General features: G+C 52.2%; 1 protein-coding gene across 1 annotated transcript in view; it reads left to right on the top strand.

Annotated features, from left to right (window-relative positions):
• Positions 1–8,950, top strand: part of LOC122683672 (protein S-acyltransferase 21-like) — a 38,871-nt gene extending 29,921 nt beyond the window's left edge. The window contains exons 17-18 of the mRNA XM_043887452.1: positions 6,189–6,261; positions 8,057–8,950. Of these exons, the coding sequence (XP_043743387.1) occupies positions 6,189–6,261; positions 8,057–8,511 (528 nt within the window). The 3' untranslated portion in view covers positions 8,512–8,950. The remainder of the gene's footprint in view (positions 1–6,188; positions 6,262–8,056) is intronic.
• Positions 8,951–12,406: the final 3,456 nt, after the last annotated feature.

Below are 12,406 nucleotides of genomic sequence, written 5' to 3' on the forward strand. Positions count from 1 at the left end.
TTACATATTTGTATATTGTGTGCCCATGAACAAAGATTTATAATTATTGTTTTATGCATCTATCTTTAAATCATATAGAAAAGGGGAAGAGTTACGAATCAAAGTACAATAATACTGGCTTATAAATTAACATATGTGGTTACCTTTACCTGTATTATTTATTGCTTTTATGGCTTTGCTGTCTAGTACCTTTTCATTTTAACCTGAAGAATTTGGAGAGACTGGTAAACCGTGTAAGTCTTTTTAGCATTTCTTGTACGGCAGGTGTATTGTAATAAAGTCCCTCAGCCCTTGTTTACCTGAAAATGTCTTAATGTCTCCATCATTCTTAAAAGATAGCTTTGGGGGATTTAGAATTCTTGGTTGGTGGTTTTTTTTCCCTTCATGACCTTATGTCACCCCAGTGCCTTCTGGCCTCCATGGAATCTGATGAGAAATCGCTGTTTATGACTCCGAGGATCACTCCTTTGTCATTAGCTCTGCCTCTTTAGTTCTAAGAAACCGGCTGTAACATGTCTTGCTGAGGGTTTTAGCTTCTCTTGCTCGGGGTTCAGTTAAGCTGCTCGACTGTGTTGCTGGTGCTCAGTCACCCAGTCGTGTCCGACTCTCTGCGACCCCATGGACCACAGCACGCCAGGCCTCCCTGTTCATCACCAACTCCCGGAGTCCACCCAAACCCATGTCCACTGAGTCTGTGATGCCATACATCTCATCCTCTGTTGTCCCCTTCTCCTCCTGCCCTCAACCTTTCCCAGCATCAGGGTCTTTTCTAATGAGTCAGCTCTTCACATCAGGTGGCCAAAGGATTGGAGCTTCAGCATCAGTCCTTCCAGTGAATATTCAGGACTGATTTCCTTTAGGAAGGACTGGTTTGATCTCCTTGCAGTCCAAGGCACTCTCAAGAGTCTTCTCCAACACCACAGCTCAAAAGCATTAATTCTTTGGGGCTCAGCCTTCTTTATGGTCCAACTCTCACAGCCATACATGACTACTGGAAAAACCATAACTTTGACTATATGGGACCTCTGTTGGCGAAGTAATGTCTCTGCTTTTTAATATGCTGTCTAGGTTGATCATAGCTTTTCTTTCAAGGAGTAAACATCTTTTAATTTCATAGCTGTAGTCACCATCTGCAGTGATTTTGCAGCCCAAGAAAATAGTCTGTCACTGTTTCCATTGTTTCCCCATTTATTTGCTATCAAGTGATGGAACCAGATGCCATGATCTTCGTTTTTTGAATGCTGTGTTATAAGCCAGCCTTTTCACTCTCCTCCTTCACTTTCATCAAGAGGCTCTTTAGTTCCTCTTCACTTTCTGCCATTAGGGTGGTGTCCTCTGCATATCTGAAGTTATTGATATTTCTCCCAGCAATCTTGATTCCACTTTGTGCTTCATCCAGTCCAGCATTTAGCATGATGTACTCTGCATATAAGTTAAATAAGAGGGTGACAATATATAGCCTTGATGTACTCCTTTCCCAATTTGGAACCAGTCTGTTGTTTCATGTCTGGTTCTAACTGTTGCTGCTTGACTTGTATACAGGTTTCTCAGGAAGCAGGTAAGGTGGTCTGGTATTCCTATCTCTTGAAGAATTTTCCACTGTTTGCTGTGATCCACACAGTCAAAGGCTTCAGCATAGTCAATGAAGCACAGGTAGATTTTTTTCAGAATTCTCTTGCTTTTTCTATGACCCAACAGATGTTGGCGATTTGATCTCTGGTTCCTCTTCCTTTTCTAAATCCAGCTTGAACATCTGGAAGTTCTTGGTTCACGCACTGTTGAAGCCTCTCTTGGAGAATTTTGAGCATTACTTTGCTAGTATATGAAAAGTGTGCAATTGTGCAGTAGTTGAAACATTCTTTGGCATCGCTTTTCTTTGGGATTGGAATGAGAACTGATCTTTTCCAGTGCTGTGGCCACTGCTGAGTTTTCCAAATTTGCTGGCATATTGAGTGCAGCACTGTCACCGCATCATCTTTTAGGATCTGAAATAGCTCAGCTGGAATTCCATCACCTCCACTAGCTTTGTTAGTAGTGATGCTTTCTAAGACTCACTTGACATCACACTCCAAGATGTCTGGCTCTAGGTGAGTGATCACACCATCATGGTTATCTGGGTCACGAAGATCTTTTTTGTATAGTTCTTCTGTGTATTCTTGCCACTTCTTCTTAATATTTTCTGCTTCTGTTAGGTCCATACAGTTTCTGTCCTTTATTGTGCCCATCTTTGCATGAAATGTTCCCCTGCTATCTCTAATTTTCTTGAAGTGATCTCTAGTGTTTCCCATTCTATTGTTTTCCTCTATTTCTTTGCATTGTTCACTTAAGAAGGCTTTCTTATCTCTCCTTGCTATTCTTTAGAACTGTGCATTCAGATGGGTATATTTTTTATGTTTCTTCTTTGCCTTTTGCTTCTCTTCTTTTCTCAGCTATTTGTGAGGCCTCCTCAGACAGCCCTTTTGCCTTTTTGCATTTCTTTTTCTTGGGGATGGTTTTGATCACCACTTCCTATACAATTTACGATTCTCCATCTATAGTTCTTCAGGGACTCTCTCTATCAGATCTAATCCTTTGAATTTATTTGTCACTTCCACTGTATAATCGTAAGGGATTTGATTTAGGTCATAACTGAATGGTCTAGTGATTTTCCCTATTTTTCTTCAATTTAAGTCTGAATCTGGCAATAAGGAGCTCATGATCTGAGCCACAGTCAGCTCCCAGTATTTTTTTTTCTGACTATATAGAGCTTCTCCATCTTCAGCTGCCAAGAATATAATCAATCTGATTTTGCTATTGACCATCTGGTAATGTCCATGTGTAGAGTCATCCCTTGTGTCATTGGAAGAGGGTGTTTGCTATGACCAGTGCGTTCTCTTGGCAGAACTCTGTTAGCCTCTGCCCTGCTTCATTCTGTGCTCCAAGGCCAAACTTTCCTCTTACTCTAGGTATCTCTTGACTTCCTACTTTTGTATCCCTGTCCCCTTAGGACATGTTTTTTGGGTGTTAGTTATAGAAGGTCTAGAAGGGCTTCCCTGATAGCTCAATTGGTAAAGAATCCACCTACAATGCAGGAGACCCCAGTTCGATTCCTGGGTTGGGAATATCCCCTGGAGAAGGGAAAGGCTACCCACTCCGGCATTCTGGCCTGGAGAATTCCGTGGACTGTATAGTCTATGGGGTCACAAAGAGTCAGACACAACTGAGTGACTTTCACTTTCACTTTCTAGAAGGTCTTGTAGGTCTTCATAGAACCATTCAATTTCTACTTCTTTGGTATTAGTGGTTGGGGCATAGACTTGGATTACTGTGATATTGAATGGTTTGCCTTGGAAACAAATAGAGATCATTCTGTTGTTCTTGAGATTGCATCCAAGTACTGCATTCCAGACTCTTTTGTTGACCATGTGACTATGATGGCTACTCCACTTCATCTAAGGGATTCTTGCCCACAGTTGTAGATATAGTAGTCATCTGAGTTAAATTCACCTGTTCCTGTCCATTTTAGTTCACTGATTGCTAAAATGTCGATGTTCACTCTTGCCGTCTCCTGTTTGACCCCTTCCAATTCGCCTTGATTCAGGGACCTAACATTCCAGGTTCCTGCGCAGTGTTGCTCTTACCGCATCGGGCTTTACTTCCACCACCAGCCACACCCACAGCTGGGCATTGTGGGTTTTTTGCTTTGGCTCAGCCTCTTCATTCTTTGTGGAGCTACTTCTCCCCTCTTCTCCAGTAGCAATTTGGGCACCTACCGACCTGGGGAGTTCATCTTTCAGTGTCATATCTTTTTGCCTTTTCATACTCTTCATGGAGAGTGTAGATTAGATGTGTAGATTCACGTTTTTATCCGTTTGGGGAAGTTTTCATTATTTCTTCAGCTGTTTTTATGCTCTGTTTCTCTCTCTTCCTTCTGGAAGTCCTACAAGGCATATCTTGATACCTCTGATGGAGACCCACAGGCCCACCAGGCTCCATTCACTTCCTTTCATTGTTTTTTCTTTACAGTTCAGATTGGATATTAATAATTTCAGTTTAGTCAAGTTTTTTTTTATCCTTTTTTCACTGGTCAAATCTGTTGCGCTCCTCTAGTGAATTTTTTTATTTCAATTTTTATACTTTTTACCTCTAGAATTTGTTTAGTTTCTGTTCATAATTTCTACTTATTTGTTGATATTCTGATCTGTTCTTACACCATTGTCCTGATCTCCTTTAATTCTTCGTCCTTGATGTCCTGACTCATTGAGTATTTCTGAGACAGCTGACTTAATATCCTTGACTATTAACTTGAAAGTCCGGGCTTCCTGTTTCTTTGTAGTATTATCATGTGATAATGATGGAAGTCAGATTTGTTCCTTGGAGATTATAGATTTTTGCCTGTTGAAGGCTGAATTTTGCAAAGAGTGTATTTCTTGTCACTGAAAATTTTCTTCTATCGCCTGCTTGGTCAGCCAGTGGCCTGGGGAAGGCATCCTTGACTGTCTGGCTGCAAGCAGGAGGGGCGAGGTCCTGTCTCTTTAAGTCTTCCACCGGGCGGCACGCGGGAGGCTGTTGCTGCCAAGGGGGCCAGAACCAGGACAGCAGCTGTGCCCATCCCTCAGGGCAGGGCTGGGTCAGCCAGAACACACACCCCACACCTGCGACGTGCCAGCCGCCAGGGCTGCACAGAGTGGGGAGTGGGGGCTGCCCTCCCTGAAGCTGCAGCCGGACCCTGTGGACTGTTGCCCACCAGGCTCCTCTGTCCATGGGGTTTTCCAGGCGAGAATACTGGAGTGGGTTGCCGTTTCCTCCTCCAGGGGATCTTCCCAGTCCAGGGATGGAGACTGTATTTCTTATATCTCCTGCACTGGCGGGGAGGTTCCTTACCACTAGTGCCACCTGGGAAGCCCTGTGGTGGAGGGCAAGTTTCTGAAGGTTCTGACAGCTCCCCTCTCCTTTCAGCAGACCCCCGTGCGCTTTGATGCACAGCACCCCCCAGCCAGCCCCCACATCCTCCCACAGGATCTGCCCCACACCCTCCAGTGCGTCCCGTACATGCTGCGCCGGGTTCTCCCCTTCACTCCACAGCAGCGCTTTGCTCCTGACTCCCAGGGGCGCTTGGGTGTTTGGCGATACCTCAGCCCACCTCTGCTTCCTGGGTGCCACGCCCTTGGGTGTGTGAGCTCACACGGCCTTCTGTCCACTGAGGTTACCGCTTTCGTGTGGGGCAGGCTCCCCGCTGTTGCTGTGGATTCAGGAGGTTTTGCAGCAGCGACCGGCTGTCTGCCTGGCCGCTCGGCCTGCTGCGGCCCCAGCAGGTTATCCATCGGGACCCCCACTCCCACGGCCGCCCCTGCCTTGCTCGCGGTGGATTCCATGAGGGCCTCTCCCGCCGTCCACAGCAGCCTCCTCTGACCTCCTGTGGGCCTTTGCTTTCTCCTCTGTGGGGCGTCGGTGCTTCTGGCCCAGCGAGGGTTCCTTCTTTGTCTCCCCTGAAGTTGTTTCTTCACGCACTCACGTATCTGTCGCTATTTGTTGATACCTTGAGAATAATTTTAAAGTCCTGGACCAGGAAAGGGACGAGAGCATTTACAGATGTGCTGTTTTCACCGAGAAGTCTCCCAGCGACATATCTGCTTGTAAGGCTGTCCAGATTCTCAGAGAGAAGTTTTGCATAGGCCCAGTCTCTGGGTCCCGCACATGCACCAATGAAAGTTGGAATGAGCACATCCCTGACCTTTTAGCGAGTCTGGCAAGAACTGCGGCCACCCCTCCGACCTGCCGGCTGGCGGACACAGGACAATCCCGCTGGGCCGGGCAGGGGACACACGCCTGTGTTCAGATGTGGGTGAGATGCTCAGGCTTCTTAGGAGGCAGAGGCCCGCACAGGCGGCAGCCAGCCTTTCTCGTGCTGGGAATCACAGGGGTCTCCCTGGCTTCCCCGAGACCCTCACACGTGCCAGACAAAGCACCCCGTGTCCGTCCTGATTCACAGGCCGGAGAAGGGTCAGCACTCTCCCCAAGGCTGTCGTGGCTCCAGCCCCAGGTCGAGGGGAAGGTTTTGGAGTTCTTGGTGATCACCGCAGCTCACGGGGGGTGGGGCAGACCTGTCTGTCTCTGAAGCGTCCTCTCTAAAGTGCCGCCTGTTCTGCTGTCCTCAGCAGTGTGACAGACCCTGCATCACAGGTTCCCTGTGATTTCTCTTTCTGTAGAATACAAAGGATCAGCGAGAAAGAAAGCAACTTAGAGCAGGAGACGCGGCTGAAAAGCAAGGCTCTGCCTCAGGTGAGACCCTCTGCAGTCCGGGCACGTCGAGGTCTACCTAAATTTGATTCTCTAGCACGTCCAATATTCTCAAAAGAAAAAGGAGAGAAGTCGCCAGAGAAAGCCAGGGTTGGGACTTGTCTCTGTGATGCAGAGAAGGGGGAGCCTGCTGGGGGTCCGCAGACAGCCCCTGCCCCCGCTGTGTGCCAAACAGAGGTGGGCTCCAGAGGTAAAGCTGGACACGGGTCTAAGCAGCAGCAGTGGATGTCTGCCCGGGCTGAGGGCCACCCTGGTGTCCTCTCCTGTGGCCCCACGAGAGCCGAGGAGCCCAAGAGTGACCGTGTGGCCACAGGGTGGGGTCCCCCAGACACTCAGGCTCAGCCCCGCCGCGTCCCCGCCTGCTGGGGGCTCCAGACCTCATCATTCGTGAGTCTTCGTCCTTTCAGAGTCTGAGCAACATCCACCACTCAGCTTTGCAATACTGAACGTTCACAATGCTAACATCTCATGAGCGTGCATCCCTGAGGAGTACAGGACACCTGAGCTGTTAACTCTTCAAAATGCCTGATGTGGGGCTCGGCGCCTCCGACCCCTGGGAGGGAGCGGGCGGCCGGGAGGGTAGTTAGATGTTTACGTGGTTCCACGAAAGGCGGTTTTGGAGGATCACAAAGTACAAACGTGATGTCATTGAAACTGGTAGAGGAGAAGGGAGGTTGCTCTGTGAGCCTGAATGAGCAGGCTGACTCTGAGGACGGAAGGCGCGTGGTGGGTGTGGGTGCGCCACATGCGGGAGGGCCTCCTGTGGGTGGTGCCTCCAGCTGGGAGGGAAGGGACTCGGGAGGGGACTGAGGCAGAGAGACCCAGAGAGACACCCGGGGCAGCAGCCCCACCGAGTTTAACCTTCACAGACAGACAGGCGGGAGACACAGAGGGCTGCGTCCAGGGCCGACCTGACTTTATGGGTTAAGTTGTCCCATAACACTGGGTCCCCCAAGTGCAGGGGTGAACAAGAGGACCCCAACGCTCCACCCCAGCCAGACCCCTAGCCAACCCTTTGTGAAAGGGGGTGACCCTGAGCCCCCAGCTGAGAACCGACAGAGGGTTAGGGTCATCCGGAGTGCCAGGCAGGGGCCCTCTGAGGCTCGCCCTTCATCACGCAATGCTGCTGCCTTGAGGACACAGAACACAGAAAACCAGTCGCTCCCTGTTCGAGTGACCGACTCCCCGTGGAGACAAAGCACCTGAGTGAGAGTCAGCAAAACCACAGGAGAAACAGCCCCAAGGGCCTCGGGACTCAGCAGGCGGAATCACCGAGTAACCACAAGGGTTTATGTTGCTTAGAGAAACAAAAGGCAAAGTTCAAAGTATCTGAAGAGAACAGAAAACTCGTTAATTACCAAACACATTTGAGGGGCTTCCCTGGTGACTCAGCTGGTAAAGAACCCAACTGCTAATGCAGGAGACCCGGGTTCGATCCCTAGATCAGGAAGATGCCCTGGAGAAGGAAATGGCAACCCACTTCAGTATCCTTGCCTGGAAAATCCCATGGACAGAGGAGCCTGGTGGGCTACCGTCCATGGGGTCACAAAGAGTCAGACATGACTGAGCATGAGCAAAACACATCTGAGAAAGAATGAAACAGAGCTTCCAGAGGTGCAGAGGGGCAGCAAAGAGGCACACGGGGCTGGGCCTGGGCTCTGCTGCCCACGCCCGTCCCTGCTGTCCGGGGGCCTCCGTGCAGGGCCCTATGCTGCGTCCGGGCTCCACTCCCACCCCTGCCTCTAGGTGCTCATGGGGACGTCTCCTTTCTCTGCAGGAGCCCAGGGACCTGAACCAGCCGAGTCCCGCGTCCAGGGGTCCTTTTCCACCGGGATCCCAGCCGCGGAGTCTGTCCCGGAAACCCTCCAGCTCCCATCCCCGCCGCAGGGCCACAACCAGGACGCGTGGCCCCAGAAGCACCAGGACACCGTCCCCAGCCACCAGGAGCCCTGGACCGTGGAGTCCACTGTCATCAACATCCCAGGAGGGCTGGACGGCGAACTGGACGTCCAGCAGATGCCCTGCACACTGGTGGTGATGCCGTCCGCCCAGGCACCCAAGAGCCTGCCTGCCATCAAGGGAGAGTGTGGGGAGGAGGGCATCCCGGTCGTCAGAGAGGTGGGGGGCTACACCTCCGCGAAGGACCCTGTGCCCAGCAGCCCCACCCCCATCGCCATGACCACGATGCCGGAGGACCCGGAGCCCGGGGACAGGGCTCCTCAGCTCGTGTAGAGCCAGGGCACGTCCCCCAGGCCCCCAGGGTGCCCCTCCCTCTGGCTGGCATTGCCCATGCCGCCCAGCCTGGCTTCCACCTCGAGGAGGAGACCTGGGCCCCGCCGCCCATCTTCAGAGCCCTGCCCCCCGGCATCAAGAGGGAACAGAGCTGAAGGCCGCTGCTTCTGGCCACGCAGGAGGAGTCTCATGAACTCACATCTCCCTCACTCCAGAAGCCATATGTTAAAGACCCACCTAGTTTTCTAAACATGTCTACACGTTATTCCAGAAAGAAGGCAGATTCAAGACGGGCTGGGTGCCGTGTTTTTACTTTCGTTGATTATTAATGTTTTGAACTGTATGAATTTAAGTAGCTTTTTAAGAAAATTCTTTGGAACTCTTCAGTAAGTTTTATAGGAAATAATAAAAGTTAATTCTAACGGCAATGAACTTGAAATCAGTCCTGGTAGATGGCTTTTGGGCAGTGGCTTCCGTGGAGGGCTGGCAACCGACCCCGGCCCTCCCCCATGCTGGCGCTGGGCTCTTTAGCCTGGTGGGAACCAGGCCCGCTCTGGGCCTCTGGAACAGGCTCCCCAGCCCGTCTCTGGGGGCAGCCCCCTGAATTGAGGTGTGACCCTCCAGGACCCTCTGGCTGAAACTAGAGGAAGAAAGTGAACTTGGAGATACATAGCACAAGAAGGGTGGGCTGCTTTGAAACAAGGCCTCGAGTCAAAAGCAGGCCTGTTGCAAGATTCCAGGACAAAGTCAGGGACTGTGGCAGAAACAGACTTAAATAAGGTGGCCAAAGCTGAGGTTCTACACTTCCGAGAGCTCTCGATTTCAAAGTTTAGGATCAATCAAAGCAAGTTCACGATCAAAGATCAAAGAAAACACCATTGTGAGTGGAAGTCAACAAACAACGAAGGTGGATTTAGGCCCCAGGAACTTGAGATTCGCGATCAGAAACACAGAGTATTCAGTAGGGTGCATGAAATATGTAAATATACAACAATCACAAAAAATAAGCAACAAGTGGATTTTCTACATGATCAGGAGGACATGTAAAAGAGGTAGACTTTTCAGAAATAAATACACTTGTTAAAGTAAGTGAAACAATAAACACAGTTGAAGAAAGACTTATTAAACTGGAAGATAATCTGAAGAAATTACCCAGCAGAGGATGAGATGGACAGAGGAGGAGAGGTCGGCAGAGAGGGAGGGCAGAAGGGGGTCTCCTGTGTCCAGCTGGAGGCCAGGAAGACAAGCACGCAGGGAGGCAAGCGTTACAAGGGCTGATGGGTCCCTGAGCTGACTAAGGACGTGAAAGGACAGGTACAGGAGGCATCACGTATCCCAAGCCGTGTGAAGAGACACCCCCCCCCAGAGATCTTGTGGAGAAGGGCAGAAGGGTAGCACCAGGAGGGGTGGCATCACAGGGGGTGACAGAAGTAGCAGTCACTGTGGAAGCATGGACCCAGCAACGCCAACCTGGGGCAAAGACGTCGGAGGGTCAGCACCGCAGGTCTGGCACAAGCAGAGGTGAGGAGGGACGGGTGGGCGGCGGGTCCCCAGACCCAAGGGGAAGCCCCCGGCCTCCTTGCTGAGCTGAAGCCAGGCCAGATTTTCTTAGAAGCAGAGTAAATAACGGGTCCCAGGTCCTGAAAATCTTATTAGAATAAAAATTACGGAATCATCTTAAACCATGAGAAATTTATACGGCTTTCTTAATAAGACTCTGTGCCCAGGTTTGTGATTGTAAGGGTAAACCTAAGTCAAAATACAGGTCTTCAAGGTAACCGTCAAGCACGTGCTGGTGTTGGACTCCAGCCCTGTCCCAAATCTGCTGTGTGTCCTGGGTCAGCAACTCAGCCTCTCTGAATCCTGGGGGTGCTGCCTTAAAATCGGGATGGTGATGAGGGCCATTCACACCCAGGACCCCTGGGTCTGGTCCAGTGCTCTGCTGCCACTGTCGTGAGATTCTTCACAATCTGCAGCGAGTGTCCGGCCCCTGGCGGGCCCTGGCTGGACATCCACCCCAGGAGGCCTCTATGCGTAGGAGGACAGGGCCCCCATGGGCACAGAGAGGGTGCTGGGCGTCCCCACACTGGGTCATCCTGAAGACGTTCCTGCAAGGAGCTGGCTGTCCACCCTCCCCACACACCTCCCAGGGGAGGGGCCCCGCCGGGCGCTGACCCGCAGTGAGCACACAGCAGCTCCACCTGCAGAGGGGCCGCCCGCAGAGTCTGTCCAGGGCTCCATGCTGAGGGCACCCCCCTCCCTGGGCTGCACAGAGCTCCTCGGGTCTCGTCTGCGATGAAGGGCAACTCTGCCTGAGCTGAGCAGCACCAGGAGCCCCAAAGCTCTGCCCCCGCCTCCAGCGAGATGGACGGGCCCCCACTGCTGCTTGAGTGGGGCCTGGACACAGCCCGTGGCCCACGAGCGGCTTCCCACCTGGGGAAGACTGCGTGGTCCAAGATGGAGCCACCCAGGCCTCCAAGTGTGTGAATGAGGATGCATTTCAACCAAGATGTCCTTCGGGATTTAAAATAAGGACCATGTTCACGCCCAGCACGTGGAGTTCAATACAGCCCGAGAGCCCAACCCCTTCCTGCCCACAGCTGCCTCCCACCAAGGTGGTCCTCGGGGAGGGGGCCCAGGGTCCTGAGCCGAGTTGGCACAGTCGAGACACGGGACACGGAACCTGCCCAGGACGCCGGGCCGGGGCCGCTGGGACGCAGAAATGGTGCCCAGAGCTCAGCGCCCATCCCTGGGGGACAGCACAGACAGTGGTCTCTGCAGGCATACTTAGGGGCTCGACAGGGCACCCCATACAACCCGCGTGGGCCCTAAATCCACTCGTCCTGGTGCAAGATGCAGGGCAGAAACAGACCTGGGGGAGGAGGCCACGTGAGGACGGAGGCCCAGGTTGGGCGATGCAGCCTGGAGCCAGGGACACCTGGCGGCCCAGAAGCCAGAGGAGGCAGGAAGGGCCCCAGGGCCATCGTAGGGGGACAGCTGGCGGCCCAGAAGCCAGAGGAGGCAGGAAGGGCCCCAGGGCCATCGTAGGGAGCATGGCCACTGACACCCTGACTTTGGGCTGTGAGGACTTTTGCTGTTTAAGCCACCAGCACGTGGTCCTCTGCCGCGCGGCCTTGAAAAACCAGCACAGTGTCCTGCAAGGGCAGATGGTTCCATCCGTGGGCCTCCACACGGCTACGGTGCAGACCTGCCCCTGCCCTCTTGAGCTGGGCTGTAATAACTGCAGGGTAGACGGGGATCATCCAGGTCTTGGCAGAGGACCAAGGGCCAGGGGGCGGTCATCCCCCACAGAGGATCAGTCCGGCAGCCATAGATGGAAGAAGGGTCCCCTGATCCCAAACCAGGGCTGAGGGCTGCGGCTCCAGCAATTCTGTCTTTGGGGGGAGCACGTGTTGTGGGAGCCCACCTTGACTCCCAGGCCCTGTCTCTGCTTCCCAAGGACTCTGTCCCTCAAACGTTTCTACCTGAAGCCTGGCACCTGCCTCCCAGAGCAGTTCTACCTTTGGCAAAATCACCAGGATCACATCATGGCATTGGCACAGGGTTTGAAAAACAGATTGAACACCTTAGCCTTTTGGCTAATATGACAATGGGGACATAATCCTGAGAAGTGGTCTTAATGACTTCGTTTGCGTAGTTAAGAACAATGTGGGCGGCACTCAGGGTTGTGGGGGACCGGCGGGGCGCAGCCCAGCGTCAGGACCAAGGAAAGTCAGGACCAAGATTCGCCAGGAACGGGCCTCAGGTGACTCCCTGCTCTTTGTGCTCTTTCAGGTCTAAGATTCTGGACTCACCTGGGCTCCGCAGTGTGAACCTTTGCAGAGGAATTAGAATTAGAAGCCTATCTTTGGCTGGTTTTGAGCAGAAGCAGAAA

This window comes from Cervus elaphus, chromosome 25 (genome assembly GCF_910594005.1).
Source record: "Cervus elaphus chromosome 25, mCerEla1.1, whole genome shotgun sequence".
Taxonomy (NCBI): Eukaryota; Metazoa; Chordata; class Mammalia; order Artiodactyla; family Cervidae; genus Cervus; species Cervus elaphus.